The following is a 20,341-nucleotide window of genomic DNA, read 5'->3' as shown; positions in this document are numbered from 1 at the left end:
AATCAGAAACAACCTAAACCAACAGTAGAGAATTGGTTAAACAAATTGCGGTCTGTTAATAACCTGATATATGATGAAGTCATTTAGTATAATATTGCAGAATATTTGATGACCTGGGAAATACCTGAAAATTTTTAGTGAGAAAATGTTTTATTTATAGCAATATGTAGACTATGATTCATTTTTGTTGTATCTCTATGTCCATACCATATCTATATGCTTCGGAAAAAGATTTGAATTACAGACACCAAAATGTGAGCATTGATTTTATAGGTGGTGTCAAGTTTTCAACACTACTTTGAAACTTCTTTAGTTTTTTTGAATCAACTACGCCCATTCTGCTTTTCTGTATCTTCCATAGTTATATCTGATAGATCAGTGTGATTGGGCTTTGTCAAGTCTTGGCTTAGGTGAAGACCTGCCTGGACCATGACTACTAAGCCCTGAAACGGCCAGATGACTTCACATTTTCTTGTTCTCACAATCCTTTGAAAACAGCCTTATTCTAAAGACAAGAAATTTTGGAGCCATTCCTGATCTGGTCATTATAAACAATCTGAAGTTCCACAAAATTTTATATAATTGATTCTATCAGAGTTTACCAGGTTCATTTACATAAAAATTGCGCCCTGACCTATATTCCATACTTGACAAGATTTCCTTCAGATTATTCTACTTGCCTTATTAGAGGAAAAAGTTTTGAATGCCAAACACTTTAACACTGAATAAACTAAATAAAAATGGAATTCAGTTCTAACATCACGCCTTCGTAAATATCCTCCAAGTAGCTGTTAACATGGTAAAGTACAAGCATCTGACAGTTTTAAAATAATCTTGTTAACCTTGTGTGCCTATGCCTTAAAACTTTGTTGTATTATTATCATTTTTTATCCGTAGGGGCGATAGCCAGTTTTGCAGTCAAAAAGCAGCCACCTATTCAATGAATTTTACAGCAGATCCACCTCAAAGGGTATTTAAACTTGTTGATAAGATCAATCCATCTATTTTCTGCGTTCATATTACAAACTGTAAGTATTTGACATTGATGTATTTTGTGAAACTCTGGAAGTAAATTTTTTTAGATTATTTTATGGCAAAATTTCCCATTCAGTTAGCTTTAAAGCAGTCTTATGGTTTGGCGAGGGTGCGTCTTCTCAGGCTACTTCACAGGTAACTGCAAGGAACTTTCCAGAGCTCTGGGCACACACATCTTTAAAAGTAATTGTGCTGTATAGTTGCCCTTGGGAATCTCATAATTGATTTAAAAGGTGTTTATAATCTGTAGACATGGATAAGAATCTAGATTTATTTATATAAATTTTTTTTTTAACTTTATTTCCTGTTGGTTTAATGGTTGAGAATCAGGTTCAGCTTTGAACATTACCTGTGGTTTCTGTTTCCTTTTTCTCTTTTATTTTTACTATGAATATTTGCATGAAAACAGGACTTTTATTTTTCTCTGAGCATTTAGCTCAAATAGGTGTCTAGGTCCAAAGTACATGTAAGTGTAAAATATTATGAAGACATGGACGTTCAGAGACACATTTATGGTTTCACTTATCTGTTGAACTTGTTTGTCATCTTTTCAGAATGCCTTTTATGTCTTGGTCCTGTTCCCTCATGATCAAACCCTTAGGCGAATGCTCTGCTGTTTGTAATGTGAAGTGATGACTGGTCAGTCATCATTATGCCCTCTGTCATACCATCCCAATGCACAAGCCAGCTGTTTCCTCCTTTGTTCACCAGCACATTTTTCTCCAGGGTTTGGAAGTTGTCTCTGTGAGGTTGAAATGTGGTTCTTGCATTCCTATACCATCCCTTGGAGCCTCCCCTTGGAGGTGTGTGCGCCACTCATCAGCCCTTGAGCTAGAGAAAGAGTGATTATTTGTGGCTTCTGTTGAGCTTTTTACCTGCAGGCTCTGGAAACCATTGCTTCTGTGCTGTTAGAGAAAGCGGCTGAGTCTAGGGATCCTATTTATTTAATAAGATTCAATATAAATATGGAAAAGACTTTAATTTTTCATATCAGCCTTAATGCTACTAAAAACTTTCCAAAATATTATATGTGCAATATATAAGATACATATTATATTTTATATTCATTTAAAATATTTTTTCCAAAACCAGATAAACCTGCATTATCTTTTATTAATCCTGAAGTGCCTGATGAAAACAATTTTGATAAATTCATGAAAACGTCTGGGGGTTTTGCACCGAATGCAGACTCAGACTTTTCTTCCACAACCAGATTGGATTCTCCAAATACTTCTGCTAAATATGAGGTGAGACAAGAACCTGGTTAAGTCTACTTGTTTAGTCGCATATATCCTGTCCCTGGAAGTTAAATTTTCAATATGTTACCAGCAAAACTGGCTCCTTCAAGACATAGAATTCATAAAGTCTTTGAGTCTTTGATGAGCTTGCATTTTGTCTCTGCAGAATTCTTTGTTCTTCTCAACCTCAGAAGATGCAGCAAATGCTTGAGGCATTCTGCTGGGAACATGGGGTGGATTGGTCCTCTTCTCCGAATCACATTTAGTGTTACAGACTTTGGGGCAGTGTTCGCTATTTTATATCTATTAGTCATTCTTTAAATGTGGTATACGTTAACTTTGAATAAACTTTTTCGAGGCATCTTTTTTTTTTTTTTTTCTTTGTACTTCAGGTGAAGGTTTACAGAACAAATAGTTTCTCATGAAACAGTAGTACACATATTGTTTTATGACATTGGTTAACAACCCCACTACATGTCAACCCTCTCCCTTCTCGATATTTTTTTTTTGGTGAAAATACACATAGCCAAAGATACACCATTTCAAAAATTTATACATGCACAGTTCAGTGACATCCACTACGCTCTTCCAGTAGTGCTGCTATTCTCACTTTAGATGAAGGCTTCCAGAACAAAATAGTTTCTCATTAAACAGTTAGTACACATGTTGCCCTATGACAATGGTTAACAACCTCACAACACATCAACACTATCCTTACTCAACCTTGGGTTCCCTATCACCAGCTTTCCTGTCCCCTTCTGCCTTCTAGTCCTTGTCCCTGGACTGCTGTGCCTCATTAGTCCCATTTGGTTTTATGGGGCTGTCCATTCCCTGGCTGAACGGTGAACCTCGGAAGTGACTTCACCACTGAGCTAAAAGGGTGTCTGGGGGCCATACTCTCGGGGTTTCTCCAGTCTCCTTTAGGCCAGTAAATCTGGTCTTTTTTTCTGTGAGTTAGAGTTTTGTTCTACATCCTTCTCCAGCTCTGTCCAGAACCCTCTGTTGTGATCCCGGTCAGAGCAGTTGAGGCATCTTTTTTAAAGGCAGAGTATAAAAGCAACATGAACTAAATCTAAAAGTCAAAAGTATAGAGATATACACAGTAAAAATTGAAAGGCTCCCCTTCCCCATTAAAATTCACATTGCAAATCACTGTTAACAGCTTGGTTTGTATTATTCCTGATTTTTAAATGTAGCTGTGAAAATATAGTATCATACAGAAGGTAGGTCCCTGGGTGGCACAAATGGTTTGTGCTTGACTACCTACCTAAAGGATGACGATTGTAACCCACCCAGTGGCACCGCAGAAGGCTTGGCAATCTGCTTCCTTAAAGATTACAGTAAAAAAAGACCTATGGAGCAGTTCTATTCAGTAACACATGGGGTCGCCATGAGTTGGAATCAACTTGATGGCAACGAGTTTGGTTTTGGTTTTGGGTGTTGTATAGAAGTTGGATTTCTAGTTATCCACATTGTTCTGTGGAGTCCCTGGTGTTGTAAATGGTTAATGCGCTCGACTGCTAACTGAAAGGTTGGAGGTTCAAGTCCACCCAGAGGTGCCTTGGAAGAAAGGCCTGGTGACCTACTTCTGAGAAATCAGCCATTGAAAATCCTGGAGAGCACAGTTCTCCTCTGACACACACGGGGTCACCAAGAGTCAGGGCTGACTTGATGGCAGCTGGTTTATTATCATCCCCTGCCCCCAACCACCTCATTCCTGCCTGTAGAGGCAAACACTTATATCAGTTTCTTGGGTATCCTTTTAGAGGAATTCCATAATCAAAGAGCCTACAAATATAGTAACATACATATACACAAATACGTGCATATCCTTAAAAGGTGGCGGGGGGGTGGTGTCAGTTAGATGTAAGCTTCCTGTGGGCAAGGACCACATCTGTTTTTTGCTCATCACTGTGTTCCTGGTGCCTACAGCACTGCCTGGCACATAGTAGGTACTCGGTAAGCAGTGAATGAATGACTTAATAACACCCTAACAGCTATTGGTTGTTCTTCTGTTTACAGTATGGTGTTCCTCTGCAGACTCTAGATTCCTTTCTGAGATTCCCTTCTCCTCTTACGTCATCTCTGTGCACTGATGATAACCCTGCAGGTAAGAGAGTAGGCATTCGGAGTTCTCTCTGTAAACTGTTTGCTGTGGCTTAAATGTAGTAGCCTTAATTCAGCAAGCTTCATGACTAGAAACAGTTTCAAAGGTTATCCAGGCCAGTTTTCCACCCGAGGCAGGAATCTTTTCCACCACATCCAGTCTCTGCTTGAGTACCACTAGAGATGGGAAACTCACTACCTGAAAAGGGCCCACTCAGGTGTTTGACACTTGCAGTTGCTGGAAAGCTTTTCCTTAATGGAACTAAAGTTAGCCAGTAGCTAACATGTACGAAGCACTTACTGTGAGGTGGGTGTGGTGCTAAGTATTTGCATGGGTTTTTCCATTGATTCCTCACCATGAGGTAGGGTGATTATTATTTAGATGAGGCAACTGAGATGTCTGTTTCTCGCTCAGGCCCACTCAGGCAGCGGAGGAGCCAGGGACAGGACCCACGCAGTCTGCCTGCAGCCCCTGCTCCACTGCTCTCCACTGCCTTCCACAGTCTCCTGCTTCCAGGAGCATCACAGAATCCACGGAGTAGCCCTCTAGGTTATGGGAGGCAGACGGCAGGCTCTCTAATTCTTAAGAAGCCTCACTCTGAAGAAGTAATGGATGATAGCATGTGCTTTAATGAAGATATCATTTGATACATGAAGGAAAAATGTATCATGTTGAAAAGATGATTAACCTTGCTCATCATAGGAACATTGTAAATTGAAACCAAACCAAGATGCTGTTTTCATCTCTCTGGTTGGCAAAGTTCAAAACATTGAGGCTGTGGGGAAATGGGTGCTCACCCACACTGCTGTGGTAGCAAGCTGGAATTGTGCAACCTCTGTGAAGGGCATTTAGCAATATGTGCCCAGTGACAGATGCCTGTACCCTGTGACCGGCTGGTCTACTTCCAGGAGCTGATCCTGTGGAAACTCTGCCCACGTACAAAATAATAGGTTGCAGCATTGCTTGTGATAGCAAAGACCGAGGGAGACCACTTACATGTCCATTAGTAGGGAACTGGTTGGATAAATTATGGTATATCTATAGTAGAATACTGATTATATTATCCTTAAAACAGGAGGAGGAAGTTCTCCGTGTACTGAGACAGACTGATCCCCAAGATATATTGTTCAGTGAAAAAAAACGAGGGTAAAATAGGTTGTATATCTTGTATCTGTGCCCCAAAGGTGGAAAGAAATAATAAATACTTCAAGAAGTATTTCCAGAGGGATATATAAGAAGCTTTATGCTGCTTGCCTCTGGGGAGAAAAATTTTGAACCCTATAAATATATTGGAGCCCTGGTAACATAGTGGTTGGCTGCTAACCAAAAGGTCAGCAGTTCGAATCCACCAGCTGCTCCTTGGAAACCCTATGGGGCAGTTCTACTCTGTCTAATAGAGTCGCTATGAGTTGGAATCGACTTGACGGCAATTTTTTTAATGAATGTATTACCTATTTGAAAAAAATTTTTTTTAAGATCCTATTTTAAATACATCACATATCTGTGTTGTAGTTTATTTTGTGGTTTTATCTAGATGATGACTTTTTTGTTTACCACTGGACTGTCACAAAACTTCTTCTGTTTTGTATTGTTTTTTTCCTTGGCAATGTTATGACTTCCAGCATTTCTGGTGAACCAAGCTGTTAAGTGCACCAGAAGGATAAATTTGGAACAGTGTAATGAAACTGAAGCCCTTAAAATGGCTTCTTACAGCCGCCCAGAAATTTTGAAGGTAAGAATTATTTTGAACTGGTTCGTTAGGTATGATTTCTGATCTTTGTACCCTTTTAAAACAGGTCGAGTATAGAATAATTTCAGTAGATGATTGACCCTCAAGCTTAAATCTCTCCAGTTCTCCGGCATCAGTAACCACTGAGTTTATCATTGAAATCATTTTTCTTTTTATATAGTTAGCACATACTTGGCTTTCATTTATTTTGATGGTAGCCAATAATATGTTTCTCCCATTAAAAAAATCTTAACAAATAACCAAAAACTTAAGGAATTATAGAAGCATTGTAATGCCTGTGACAAAAATAAACATATTAGCACCAAAAAGATAATCTCTCACCAATAGACCAGAAGAGAACGTCTCCCCTCTTGTTGGTGGATGAGATAGGCAGCCAGCACAGGACAGTCGTGGACTGCTGGAGAAGGGAGATGAGGTAGCTGTTGGAAGGGCTCCCCTTCTCTCTGCTTGCAGTGACCCAACTCTGAACTGAATAAACGTACGAGGCCCCTGGCACACTTGGAGGGACGCAAGATGGGGAGGAAATTTTTCTGTGATTAAAAACCATGTGATTATTGTGAAGGGCCCCTCCCCTCCAGATTTTCTTTTTTTTTTTGGTGGGAGTGGTGGAAGGTGTGGCACACGGCACCACTGTTCATCCAGGCTTCACCTGTCAGAATCAAGTTCAGCCTCTTCTCTTCTCCCTCACCCCCCTGCCTGTAAGTCAGCTATCTAGTTCTGCTCATTCTTCCAGCTCGTTTGATTTCTCACAGTTGCCCTGGAAGTGATCCCTCAAGCATCCAGGCACAGTTCTCCCTCAGCACAGGCCTCCCCAAACATGTCTACTCACCCTCTGAAAAGCTCTCAATGGCCTAATAAGGTGTCTTGCAATTTTAGAAGTGAGGTTGGAGGAGGTGGGGGGACAGGAAGTGGAAGGAGGTAGAACCCTTTGAAAGAGAGCGGGCCACTGCCTGAAAAAACAATAAAAATGCTTGTGTTTGTTGTACTTAAAATTTGTTGTGGTTTCTTTTTGTCTAGGTGCCTAATTCAAGAACAAAGGTAAGAATATTTCTTAATGGAAAGTAAGATGGTTTATAATACACTGTCTTATTTCTGAGCCCTTTTATATGAATACTTTTATGATTAGAAGGGGACCTTATTGCCAGTAACAAAAACATTTGCCAAAAAAAAAAAAAAAGAAAAGCAAGGTGAAATAGGGAAATTTCCTCAGTGGACAGCCCTTCCATAAACACATTTCAGAGTCTGAAGCTTCCTCACTTTTGTAGTTCCACAATTAGTCATGTTTGAATGGCATAACTCTGTGGCTGACGTTGGGTATGACTGACTTGTGTGTTTTCAGGACATCCTTTGGTGTCTTGTCAGGAAAGCTGGGTAGCACCCAGGACGGGTCCAGTGTAGAGATGTAAATGTTTACTCAGTGAATGTACAAATGGAGGCAGTGTCCACTCTCCATGTGGCCTTCAGGGATTGATGTGAAGGTAGGTTCTAGTCAAAATTTGTTGCCCCCACCAGGGGGACTGTTGGGCTGTGGTTGGGAGGCAGTTTTTTTCAGAAAGTCCATGTATATTGGATGTAGACCACACCCCCGAGGAAACTCCCTTTGAGCTGACTGGCTGCTCGTAGCAGATCTCATCGTAGAGGTGATCACGTCGTTACATAACTGCCAAACCACTGAGAATAGTGGCCCAGCCAGGCTGACGCACAACCTCAACCATCACAGTTGTGGGTCTGTCAGATCACTTCCAGGGTCTGTGTCTCAGGCCTGCTGCGAATACAGTCCCCAAGGAGGCGCAAGGCCTAAGAGTTGACATTTAGAGCAAACATCAGTTTTGTCACACAGATGGAAAGTCCCAGCTGTCTTTAGAGATACAAGCCATTTAAAGGATTGCTTGCCGCTTTGTCCCTCTGCTGGCAACAGCTATAAATGAGAAATGTCCTTTAATAGCATAGGGCTAACCAGCACTTCCTAGCTCTGTTTAAATGATCTGCCTCTCTCATGCTGTCTTGCCCATAGCCGCACCACCCTGAACCACTTGGGGTGTGTGTGTGTGTGTGTGTGGGTGTGGGTGTGGGTGTGGGTGTGGGTGTGGGTATTCAGGTATGTGTAGAAGCAGTGTATAAATTGGGTCAAGTGTATATTCTGTGGGGTTAGGGGTGTGTATTCTGGGGCTCTGTGGGGAATGTGCATGTATGTATAAAGTGAGTGGACTTATCAGTAGGAGTTGTGTTCTGGAAGGAAGAGTATATATGTGCATTTGATGGTTTGATGGAGTTCTATATGATCGAGTTTTTTTAGATATAATTCACATATCATAATATTCACCATTTTAAAGTGTACAATTCAGTGGATTTTGTAGTCTATACACAATGCGGTGCAAACATCCCCTCTATCTAAGTACAGAAAATTTTCATCACCCCAAAAAGAAACCCATCCCCACCTCTGCTAGCCCCCAGCCACCACTCATCTGCTTTCTGTCTCTATGGATTTGCCTGTTCTGGACACTTCACAGAAACGGAGTCACACAGTACGTGACTGTTCGTGACGGGCTTCTGTCCCTCAGCGTCATGGTTTCTAGGTCCATCCGTGTGGGAGCGTCTGTCAGTGCTTCATTCCTTTTTATGGCTGAGTAACTGTCCACTTTATGGGTAGATCGCATCTTGTTTCTCTCTCCATCGGCTGATGGACGTTCAGGTGGTTGTTCTGGGCTATTACGAATAGTGCTTGCTGTGCACACGTTCTTGTGTAACTACGTATTTCCAGAGAAGATCAGTTTTAAATTTTGGTTATGTTCTTCCAAAGTATTTTCTGTAAGTATGTACATATGTATTTACATATAAATATACGTACCTTTGCGAATGTAGAACCATTGGATGTCTACTGTTCTGTAGCATGCTTTTTGCCACTTGATGGACATTTGAGTTTTTCATCATTTTAACCCGTTCAGGTCTGTCGTAGAGTCTTTTGTAATCCAGGTGTTCTTCACTTTGCAGGTCCCTGTCACTGTTCAGTCCATCGTTGTTCAGTCTCTAAACCAAACGTTAACCCGACTGGAAGACACCCAGGTTAATTTGCAGCCTGCTTTTGTCAGTGCTGGGAATCTTAATGTCTGCACTAATGTCGTTCTTGAGGTAGGCACCCAGTTTGGCTTTGAAAGCGTGATCTGCTTGAGACCCACTCAAGCTGTGTCCTGAGGGGGGTGACAGGACACCTTTTCAAGGGGGCTTTGGCACATCCTATTGTGTCACCTTTCCTGGCCTGGCCTCCTTCTTGCTTTTACGCTGTTTCATCAAAGGATGCTTCTTTTCTAGTCTCTGGAATAATTGGGTGATTTTTCCCCACAAATCTAGTGACTTGCAAGAGTATGTAAAAAGGTTGTTTTTACTAGGTTTTCTCTGCAGGGATAGGCCAATCATATTCTGCTTGGGTCCGCTGGTTTGGAACTTAGGACACTGGGTATCAGAGGCCTGCGTGCCCCTGGCCTGTCAGCTGCGGTGATGCTGAGATGGTAACACCTCTCTGAGTCCTTCTGGACGAGAGAGAAACATGTGAACAAGTGGAGGACCAGGAAAGGACTTGTCTCCTGAGTGTATTTTATTTGTGATGTTGATACAGCTACTGAAACGGGACGGAAGCAGGTTTTTAGAGCACCGCTGTGTTTTTAGGTCAAGTACAGCCTCACATATACAGATGCTGGTGAAATAACAAGAGCTGGGCTCTCTCTCCTTCTGGGGACAGTTAGCAGTGGAGTTGTTCCAATCCAGCAAAAGTTTGAAATTCACTTTATTCAGGTAAGTTTGGTCAACCCTGTGCAAATATCTAATTATGAAGTTAAAAAGAAATCATAACTTCTTAGTGAAAGTAAGTCTCAGTTTACAAGTATCTTTGAGCGCAGGGCTGGTGTAGCATGTGGAGTTTGGGATGGAATCAGGCAGAGTCCTTGCATCCTTTTCTGTTGGGGAGTGACTCCCTACCTTGGTAGCGTGTTCTCTTATAGCATGATGAGCTCCCACACTCAATAGATGTATTGATAGCTCTGTGGGGAGGGATTCTTTTATTGGTTGTAATTCCAGATTTTGTTATGAAAAGCATTTCATTTTCCCTGTCATTTCCTTGTTAAATTGAAAATTATTTGGGGGCATTTCTGCATTGACTTCCAGCGAAATACAAAGCCGGTTCCTCTCAGTGGAAACCCTGGTTATGTTGTGGGGCTCCCGTTAGTGGCTGGATTTCAGCCTCAGAAGGGGTATCCTTTTTGGTTACATAGAGAAGGTTGACTTCCCCATCCATGTGTGCGGGCGGGCCCCACTTCTCTTTATTGCTGAGGATCCTGTGGGCTGCTTATGAGATGGAGAGACCAGGTCTGAGCTAGAGCTTCCTGTGTGGGTTTGAGGGGGGGTGGTGAGCGGTTGGCCACACATCAAGTGGAGCTGAGAGGGGACTGAGGTTGGGGTGAAACAACACATTGTTAGAAATACCAGTGGTTTAAAATGAAAATCTTAAGACAGAAAAGTTGACAGAACCCTGGATATATTTAATTTCGCATTTAAACGGAGACTCCTAAGCAAATTTAGTGATTTTTGAAAATTTAGAATTAATTTTGAAGGGCCCGTTTCTGAGGATTTTTCTTCTGAAGATCTACTGATCAAGGAAAATAGCTGTAACTATCTTTTTCCTCTCCTGGGAAGTAACCGTCAAAATCCCACAGGTCTAGAGAAGGGATAGCTGGTTGCACGCGTGTCTCATGTCATACAAGTGACACCACACTGCCTTTCTGCCTGAGAATCAGGCTGCTCTGATACTGGGTGATTGTCCCTTAACTTCCTGTGAATGTCCGGGATTATTCAGATGACATACAGATACGGACAATTTACTATTCTTCACAGCACAACTGAGCAAGACTGTTTAGCAATAGAGGGGATCCGGACCCCAGTATTATTTGGTTATAATATGCATTCTGGCTGTAAACTAAGGTAAGAGAGCAACTTGTTTCTGTTTGAACTTGTTTGTGTTGATCCGAAAATGAATTCCCACCCACCCTGTCTTAAGAAACCTTTTGCGTTGGCTGCACCTGTATACGGCAAACCCATATGAAAGCTAGAATGTAGCTTCTATCATTATTAATGACAGTAGCAATAGTAGCAATACCTTATAATGGTAGTTTTTCATTTTCTAATTTTAACTCTCATAACAATAAACCATTTGTTAATAGTCCAAGGAAAATCATTTTTCTTATTCCCTGAATCAAATACACCAAAACCAAACAATTGCCATCGAAATGATTCCAACTCTTAGCAACCCTATAGGACAGAGTAGAACTGCCCCATAGGGTTTCCAAGGCTGTAATCTTTATGGAAGCAGACTGCCACATCTTTCTTCTACGGAGCGGCTGGTGGGTTCGAACCGCTGCTCCTGTTAGCAGTCGAGCGCTTAACCACTGTGCCACCAGGGCTGCTTGAATCAAATATGGCAGAATAGAAATGTCAAGTCTTTGTTTCATTTTGAAGGCTCCATAGCACTTGAGTTCACAGCAAAAATATCTTCCCCAAAAGTCTTTCCTGTATTTCTGAATTTTAATATACATGGTACAAGAAAACCAGTGATAAGCCAAAAATGTCACTTCTGTGCTTAATTTATCTTTTTCCTGTTATCAAACATGTACATAATGTAAAAAGGCAAATAGCTATATATGGCTTGTTATAAAAAACAGCAGGTCCTACTCTCATTTCGCCTACCCCAGAGGCAGTCACTTTCAAGTCTTGTAGCTGATTTTTTGCAAATTTGCCCCCCCATCCTTAAATAACCTGCATATAATGCTACTTCTTGAATTTTTGTTTCTATGAATTATTTATTGCCTTCCCACTATGGAAGATGAAGATTTGGCTCTTCCTCTCTTTATTCTCTACCCCATCCCCACACACTGCCCATCCTGACGTCTCCCCAGTATAGTTTTAATCATTAATTTGGTTAGACCAGTATTCATCATTAACATTAGTAGTTCTCATTTCTTCAGACCAGCATTTCTCAACGCCGATTCTATGGTATCCAGTCCCACAGGATTTCAGGAGGGGTAGGTCTATGGTCCAAAAGGTTTGGGGCTCATACACCAAATTCAAGTTGAAACATGAATCCTTACTGTGGGACTTCTCAGAGCCTTTAATATGTGCTTCAGGAGGGAACTGGGGTATGCAGCATTTCCCCAGCTTTGACTATGGAGTCCCTGCACAGAGCCTGTCAATGGAATACAGTTTGGGAAACACTGTTTTGACCTCATCTCCCTGGACAACTACCAAGATTCCACAAAGTTGGAGACAGCATAGGCTTGTCACCTAACCCCCATTCTGGAGAGTGACAGAATGAAACTGATGAGAACCACATGTCATTGAGCCTTAAAAACTGCTGGCCAAGGCACAGCATCTCACTCGTTGACCTCTTTTCCTTCCCCAAGACTGACCAGAGCTATCCCGTGTCGGCTCGCCATGCAGAAGGTGAAGAGCCTGCTCAAAGGCCAGGGCTTCCCAGATTATGTGGCTCCTTTCGGAAATTCCCGGGCCCAGGATGTGCTGGACTGGGTGCCTGTCCACTTCCTCACCCAGTCATCCAACATGAAGGTAAAGGGGAGAAGTTGAAGGCCCCATGCTAGCCATCTCTCCCACTTCCAGGCGCTCCTCCTCTTCTGGGTGGGGAGATTAGAGGCAGCTGGGGAAGCCTGTGAATTTTGCTGTTGATGGCTCTGGGTCGGAGCTTGGACTTTGTTATCAGGTTGGCCTGGATCTTGAATACTGATTTTGTCCCTTAGTAGCAATACTGCCTTCGTTTCTTCATTAGTGAAATGGAATAGTCATAGTAAACCAATCTCATGAGTCCGTTGATAGAGTTAAATGGGGCACCATTCTTTTGGCCCTTGGCATGGTGCCTGGTGGTCCCTCCCTAAAGGGAAACTGCTGCTCCCCTGACTATTACCTACAGTCACGCACCACATGACGTCCATTTGGGCAACATCCAACCATATACACATCTGTAGTCCGTGTGCGCCCTCTGGGGGATACCCACAGCTGGACTTGGCAGGGAGCCTGCCCTGCTGCCCTCTATCCTCAGGAACAGGGGCCCCTGCCACCGGGAGGACTGGGCGCCCAGTCCTGCCCCCAAGCACCCAAGGTCGCGCCAGCCAGGGCAGGGGTACTGGGTTTCGAGTCGGTGAGACTGCTCCCCTGCTGCCACGGCCCGAGCCCGGAGCCTTCCCACAGTGACCTTTATGGGGCTGTGGGACCTCGAGCCAGGTCCCCTAGCTGAGCGCTCCCCTGTCCATATGCTTGCTGCAGCTCACAGCCCCTGTGCCCGCGAGCCCCGCCCCCCACGGACCCAGATGTTCACACAACATCCGGATCACATAACAACCTGTTTCACAGAACGTATGGTGGATGTTAAGGGACGCGTGACTGTACTACCATTGGTAGTGGTGGTGGTATAGGAGCCCTTCTCTAGGCATCCTGTGATGAGACAAACGTGAGGACCAGCTCAGAAAGATGGAGAGCCCTCTCCTCCACACAGCTGTCCCATCCATCCCTTCTTCCGGGTCTGTCAAGGCAGTCCATACATGAGAGCTTTCAATTCAGAAGGTCCTAGAAGAGTTTAATGGAAGTTGACATCCTACAAATAGGTTCTTGTTCCCAAGTGATGCTTCTGCCCACCTCTTTCTTTTGTCTTAGCCGTCAGCTTGTGGGCCGGCCCCCATCATGGAGGCGTGCTCTCCCACAATCCTTTAATTGCCCAGGTTTTCCTCAGCACAGTTTCTTCAGGCCTCTCATTATCTGCTTAGCATATTTATAGCTCGGGGATAATGGGGTGAGGCCCCGCCTTCCCACCGAGTCCCCAGCAGAGACTGGTGATTACTCAGGCCCTGCTGTTCAGCTGCTAAATCTTGGCTCAGCTCTGCCACTTCGCTGAACCAGGCAGATCGTGTCAGGCTCCTTGGAGAGGGGGTGAAGACATCCAGTTATTACCTCCCCCTCAGAAGGAAAACACAGGTTGGGAGGAGAGGCATTCACAGGGCCCGGGGTCTGGTCCAGGGAGTTCAGAGGGCCTGGAGCAGGTTTTGTACCAACCCTCCAGGAACCCAGGGAGAAGCTGGCAGGAGAATAAGCTGCTGAGTGCGTTTGACAGCAGCTGCCTGTTGCATCATCTCCTGACAACAGGATATTCTCGAGAGGTTTTCAGCCTGCATTTTCTTAAAAGGCAGTTCCAAGCTAAGGAATCCCATCAGTGCCTTTTGGCAGGTACCAAATTTAGCAGGCCTGATAGCTTTTCATGCCCTACAGGGATGTACTTTTTAAAACTTTTTATTAAGCAAAAATGTCAAAATACACCAAAGTAGAATAGTACAGTGGTGTCCCCATTTACCTATCTTGCAGCTCTGACAGTTATTACATTTGCCAACTGAAGAGCCGCTAAAGGCAGGACAAAGGTCTGGAAGGCCCATTCACATAATGTCCGTTGGACCAGACCAAACAGAGGTCTCAGAGGGCTTGGTCCTGGCTCCTGCAGCCTCAGACTTGACTCGGGCAGCTAGACTGTGGCCTACCTGCTCTCGGTTCCGATGTCATTGCTGCTCGTTGCCGTCAAGTCGGCTCCAACTCATGGTGACCTTATGTATAACAGAATGAAACACTGTACCGTCTTCATGGTTCAGATGAAGACTTAATATCTTTGACAATATACACACATTGCTTGTATACCTAAATGTAACATCTTAATTGCCAACTGATGAAATTAGATAATTGAAAAGAAAGCACTTAAATTTCCTCTAAGTGCACTTCAACGTGACATGCAGTCAGGTTTAATTTCTATTAATAATGCCATCCCCTCTCTCTTCAATGCCAGTTCTCTTCTAAAGTATCTCTGAAGTAGGTGGAACTGGGTAGGAGTTTTCCCGTTTTGAAGTTAGATCAGTGAAGGCCCTGAAGGTTCCACAGTCGGGCACTGGGGTTATCACCACTGCCAGGTGATGATGGCTTCATTAGCAATGGGAGGGTTTAAAAAAAAACTGCTTGAGGCGTTAAAATTCTTTTGGAGCATTAAGCGCTTAATGTGCTTTCTGAAGCTGTTTTTATCTGGACTTTGAGTCTATTCATTCTCTTGTTCAGAACATTTTATAATATGAGCTGTTTTATAATTAAAATTCTGAACTGCAGGTGAAGTTTAACTTGAAGCTGGATCGTGTTCAGATTGACTGATGGCATTGCGTTTTGCAGGATTCATGCCAGGTCCCCGCGGCTTTGGTAATAGTAGTGAAGTGGACTAAATACGGATCCTTGGTGAACCCACAGGCTAAAATCGTGAACGTGACTGCAAACCTCATTTCATCCTCGTTTCCTGAGGTAGGCCTAACTTTAGTTTAAAAGTGTAGGTTAAGACACAGATCAAACCAAAACTCATGTTTGATAGGTGGAGTTTATTACTTTGCGAAAAAGATTATTACTAAAATTTAAACAATTCTTAAACAATTGAGCAGTCATTCTTTATATCCTACTTACAGGGGGAAAGAAACACCACTGACAATGATTTTATTCATATTAGCATTGTTTAGATTTAATCTTTAAAATTCTTAGAAAATTGAGTTGTGACTGATATTTGCAGCTTGGGTAAAAATTGTATCTCTCATCCAAGTTAGTGGCTGGTAACCCTCCACGTACCTACCAGATCACGGGCTGACAGTGGCCGACTCAGGAGGAGAGCGAACAACCGATGTCCCATCTCTGTTGTCCTGGTGACGTGCTGGAGGGCGGGGCTTGTCTTACTCTTATTTTGATTACAGGCAGACTCAGGAAATGAAAGGACGATTCTTATTTCCACTGCAGTTACTTTTGTGGATGTGTCTGCACCTGCAGAGGCGGGTTTCAGAGCGCGGCCAACCATCAACGCCAGGCTGCCCTTTAATTTCTTCTTCCCGTTTGTTTGACGTAAGTTGTTAACTAAGGACACTGCACGCACAGCTGTGAGGACTTCACCTTTAGTACAGCAGGCACATCCCATTTTGTTACCCTTCTCCGAACCCTCGTTTGGAAAAGGATGGAGTGTCCTCAGTTACAGGTCAAAGCGCAGTCTCTCCACTCTCTGCCCTCCTGACTTTTTTTGGATCAGGGGTTTTATTCTACTTGGTGTGAATGGAGAACGGGGAACATCTGGTCTTGGTCACTGTCAGCATTCTCAACACATAAATCGAAAATGGAATCCAAATAGCCTTGGGGTGGCGGTAAGGAGAGCAGGCCTCGAGCTGGCGCAGGTGTCCAGGGCTCCATCCAGCTATCATCCCACTGCCTTGCGTGTGAGTTATTTTAAAAATATTAGTTGTTTCAGCTCACGTTTTCTCTCCTTTTCAGGTCCCCTTGAAATGAGTGCAAAAATAGCAAAATTCTGTCTGAAACGGTGTAAGTAGAGCACAACGCCTCATAAAGGATCTTTCCCCAAATACCATGTTAATTACAGCGCAGTCTGGGCTCTAACTGCCATTGCTGAGCCAGGCTCAGGAGCCCGCTGGTGGGCTGGTGTGGATGCCACAGCACTTCCAAGCAGCTGAAGCTGGAAAGAACACAGGAGGAGGGTCCAAGGGAAGGAGAGAGTTTATTTTATACATTAATTGTACAGTAATTGAAAAAAATATTGTCAGGTCGCAGAATGAGGTGGAACCAGCTAGAAGCTGGTGATGCAGCTGTATGGTGTAGAGGGGGGCCTGGGTCCCCGGAGCAGCCTCCTGGGGGTGGGGGAGTACAGCAAGAGGAGCTGTTTAGAACAGCTTGGAAGTAAAAAGGACTTTTCTAGAATGGGTTGGCAGCTAACGTAGCTGCTTTTTCTTTCTTTTTGTTTGTTTGTTTTTCAGAACATTCCTGTGGAAGGATGTGCTGGCCCTCAGCGTACATGTGAACTTTAAAAACGACATTTGATGAGATTAAATTTTATATACAACTAGTAATTACCTGCTCTGTTGTTCATCTTCAAGCAAGAGTAAAGTGTTCACTATGAGAAAATAGAGTTCATGATACATTTGTTAGACAGTGTGGGGTGGGACTGGGATGGGGCGCTCTTGGCCACACTAAGGGAGAAATACAGCCTTAAGGAAAACTGCCCACACTGAATCAGAGCTGGACGTGAGGGAGTCAGAAGCGTCGAAGCAAACCTCTCCCCAAATGGCCCAGGAAAGGCTGTCGTCCTTCTCGTCCCAGGCCCGGCCCAGGCCCAGGGGCAGGGTTCTTCTTGGGGTGGAGCGCTGCACGTCTAGTTTATCTCACCAAGAAGTCCGTGCTGTCTCAATAGCTTGTTAAGTCGTTCAACTTCTTGTTCCTATTGGTACAAAAGCAGACAAACATCCGAGTTTACTTCCCGTTCTGAGCCTCACCAGAGATGTGACAGTCATTCACTGAGCCCAGGCACAGGGACACAAAAGTGAATGAAAGACAGCAGAATCCTGTCCACTGAAGGATACTGCTGCAGTCAGATCAGATGCTGTCCAGGGAGCAGCAGTGATAGTGGTGACAAAGGACACCCAGAGCAGGGGCACCTGGCCTAGCTCTGGTGAGGTAGGAACTGTTTCCAGGAGGAGGTGATGCTCCGCTGAATCGGAAAGGGCCAAGGACGGTGCCTAGGCTCAGGGCCTCCTAGGAGCAGAGGCAGTGCAGGGCCAGCAAATAGATGACATTTCTCAGAGGTGTCCTCTTACCTTCTCAGAGCAGCTGAACTCAAGGTGTTGGATTTTGGCGGCCAGTTGTATATTCATCTGTTTTAACCGTAAGAGTTGCCGTTCTGAACGTGTCTTAACTGAGATAATTATCCCTGGAAAAACAATTGAGGGTCTCAATGATATGGGTTTCTAATTTAACAATTAAAAAAAAAGATTTGTATTTTTGTATTCTTTATAGATGTATCTAGATGATACACAGATACTATAGATGTATCGAGAAGAGCGGCGACAGACAAGTAAAACTATTAACCGTTACTTCAACGCATCGGAACTAGGAGGGTCAGATTATTTCTCTGAGCTACTCAGCACCCAATTGTGAAATATTTCTCTTCAGCCCACAGAGGCTGAGAAATCCTTAGAAATAATCACTGACAGGGTGACTGTCATCACCTGGCAGCAGTGGCCACACGAGCCCAAGGCCGGAAACTCCACCCGTGGTGGCATCCTCACCGCCGACTCGCTGCCTCCACGGCTGTGGCCAGTTTAGTGGTCAGGTGCCGGCCTGCATCTTGGCTGACAGACAGATCAGCCTCATCTGATGGCTCCCAGATGCTCACATGGTAGGAGACACGGCCCTCAAAAGACTGCGCTTTGACCTGTAACCGAGGACACTCCATCCTTTTCCAAACGAGGGTGCCCATGTCTCAACCTGGCACTGCACAGGTGGTGCCTGTGAGGGTGGGCTCAGCACCCCGGCTCCTCGTGGTTGGTTCCCTGAGCGCGGGGTACCTTGTGTTGCTTTGTCAGAGCTTCCAGCACCGTGACGCAGACACTGGTCGGCCCTTCTCAGTCTGCTAACATTTAGACAACACAACCAAATCTCAGACTTTTGGTTTCATCTGCAAAAGCCAACCTCCCCACGGTATGACGGTGTGATGAGAGAGTGAGGGATAGGAACTGTGGTTGACCAGTCACTGACAGCCAGTAGTGGTTTATCTGCCTCAACTGCGCATAACCTTGGCAGAGTACTGGTCTGTCTGATCAATGAAATACCTATCAGCATAAGCATCTTCAGTAGCAACTGAAAAGCTTCCTTTATTTCCCCCAACAGAGTCCAAACGAATGTTCTTAATGGGCTTTATTTTAATGACTAGGCCTGAATCTGCTGGTGACTGACCCTTAAAGCCAACCAGAGCCCACGGGCAGAGCCCTGCCCACCGCCCCACAGCTGGAGCAGACGCTCCTTTGGGGGCAGGGCTGCAGCCGCCTGGGTCAGCAGGAGAGGCTGTGCTCACACTCGCCAGCCCGCCGAGGGGGAGCTCGATGTCAGAGGACCAACCCCAGGCCACAGTCCTCACTCGTTCTGACAGTAACCCACAGCCCCTGGTCTAGGGAGTCTCAACCCCGGCTGGACACCCAAGTCATTCCCCATGTTGATAACTGAAAGCTGCAGCAGCAACTCCGGTGCAGCAGGGCTATGGACAGGCATTTGAGGAGCTCTGGTGGCGCAGTGATTAAGAATTCCGCTGCTAACCAAAAGGCTGGCAGTTTGAATCCACCAGCCGCTCCTTGGAAACCCTATGGGGCAGTTCTCCTTTGTCCTGTAGGGTTGCTACGAGTTGGAACTGATTCTACAGCAGTGGGTTTGGTTTTTGAACAGTTAGTCGGCTGGCCGTCACTCTGTCAGCATAAAAGCACAGCAGAAACTTGGCTTCTCAGAAAATAAGGCTCCCTAGGCCAATGGAGGAACAGGCTTTTTACCAGAAATAAAGCAGTATTTCCGAAGTGTGTTCTCTGGAACCAGAGTTCTGTGGCAGACCAACAGGGATTATTTCCCCCAGCAAAGTGCTCCACGTTCAGTTTGGAGACCACAAGTTCTCAGAGGCTTTGTTATGGTAATGTGCGTTGTGACCCTCCTTTCTCAACTTATTTGTACCCCTCTTTTGCGGTACACCTCCCAAGGTGGGGCTGGTTTTGGAAACACCAAATTAAAAGCTAGAGGTGTTCTGGGAAGCAAGCTGGGAGGGAGGGATCAGGGATCAGTCCACCCCGTTTCGTAACTGTCTTTTAATGATCAAGAGAATGTGGTCTAAGAGAAAGGCATTTCCTCTGGGAGCACACGTCAGGGTCACACTGTGCAGCCCACAGGCGGCGGTCACATGCCCAATCCCACCACTTCACTTTTCTCTAGACTCCTGAAGAGGAGGAGACTGGAAGGGAACCACGTGGGTGTGAGTGCAGGAGCTGCCCCCGCTTCGCCGGGGGCTCAGCAGACGTACCATTGACGATGCGGGCCACTCGCCACAGCCGGAGCAGAATCAACAGGCCAAGAGCCTCAAACTCATGCTCCCGGAACAGGAGGACGATGTCGAGGATGAAGGAAAGCACCACTACAATGGCATCCAGGATTTCAAACTTGTGGTGAAAGAACTCCAGGCGGAAGACAAATATCTTAAAGGAAATCTCCATCATAAAAAAGGTCAAGATGGCGATGCTCATGTAGTGGAACACCTGGAGGGACAAGGAGCCACAGTGAGAG

At 44.6% G+C, this 20,341-nt stretch overlaps 2 protein-coding genes across 6 annotated transcripts in view; one reads left to right on the top strand and one right to left on the bottom strand.

Annotated features, from left to right (window-relative positions):
- The window catches only part of TCTN1 (tectonic family member 1), a 29,000-nt gene extending 11,870 nt beyond the window's left edge, over positions 1-17,130 (top strand). Inside the window, exons 3-16 of the mRNA XM_004379080.2 lie at positions 898-1,028; positions 2,128-2,282; positions 4,296-4,383; positions 6,003-6,112; positions 7,148-7,168; positions 9,122-9,259; positions 9,794-9,919; positions 10,289-10,374; positions 10,961-11,101; positions 12,577-12,739; positions 15,380-15,505; positions 15,943-16,087; positions 16,508-16,555; positions 17,005-17,130. Coding sequence (XP_004379137.1) covers positions 898-1,028; positions 2,128-2,282; positions 4,296-4,383; positions 6,003-6,112; positions 7,148-7,168; positions 9,122-9,259; positions 9,794-9,919; positions 10,289-10,374; positions 10,961-11,101; positions 12,577-12,739; positions 15,380-15,505; positions 15,943-16,086 — 1,429 coding nt within the window. The 3' untranslated portion in view covers position 16,087; positions 16,508-16,555; positions 17,005-17,130. The remainder of the gene's footprint in view (positions 1-897; positions 1,029-2,127; positions 2,283-4,295; positions 4,384-6,002; positions 6,113-7,147; positions 7,169-9,121; positions 9,260-9,793; positions 9,920-10,288; positions 10,375-10,960; positions 11,102-12,576; positions 12,740-15,379; positions 15,506-15,942; positions 16,088-16,507; positions 16,556-17,004) is intronic.
- Positions 16,079-20,341, bottom strand: part of HVCN1 (hydrogen voltage gated channel 1) — a 36,390-nt gene continuing 32,127 nt past the window's right edge. For all 5 annotated transcript variants that reach the window (XM_023733809.1, XM_023733811.1, XM_004379079.2 and 2 more), the window contains 3 exons: positions 20,082-20,313; positions 17,842-17,954; positions 16,079-17,465 (listed from right to left, as the gene is read on the bottom strand). In XM_023733809.1, coding sequence (XP_023589577.1) covers positions 17,400-17,465; positions 17,842-17,954; positions 20,082-20,313 — 411 coding nt within the window. In that variant the 3' untranslated portion in view covers positions 16,079-17,399. The remainder of the gene's footprint in view (positions 17,466-17,841; positions 17,955-20,081; positions 20,314-20,341) is intronic.

This window comes from Trichechus manatus, unplaced genomic scaffold (genome assembly GCF_000243295.1).
Source record: "Trichechus manatus latirostris isolate Lorelei unplaced genomic scaffold, TriManLat1.0 scaffold00061, whole genome shotgun sequence".
Taxonomy (NCBI): domain Eukaryota; kingdom Metazoa; phylum Chordata; class Mammalia; order Sirenia; family Trichechidae; genus Trichechus; species Trichechus manatus.
This window is presented reverse-complemented; position numbering and strand designations above follow the sequence as displayed.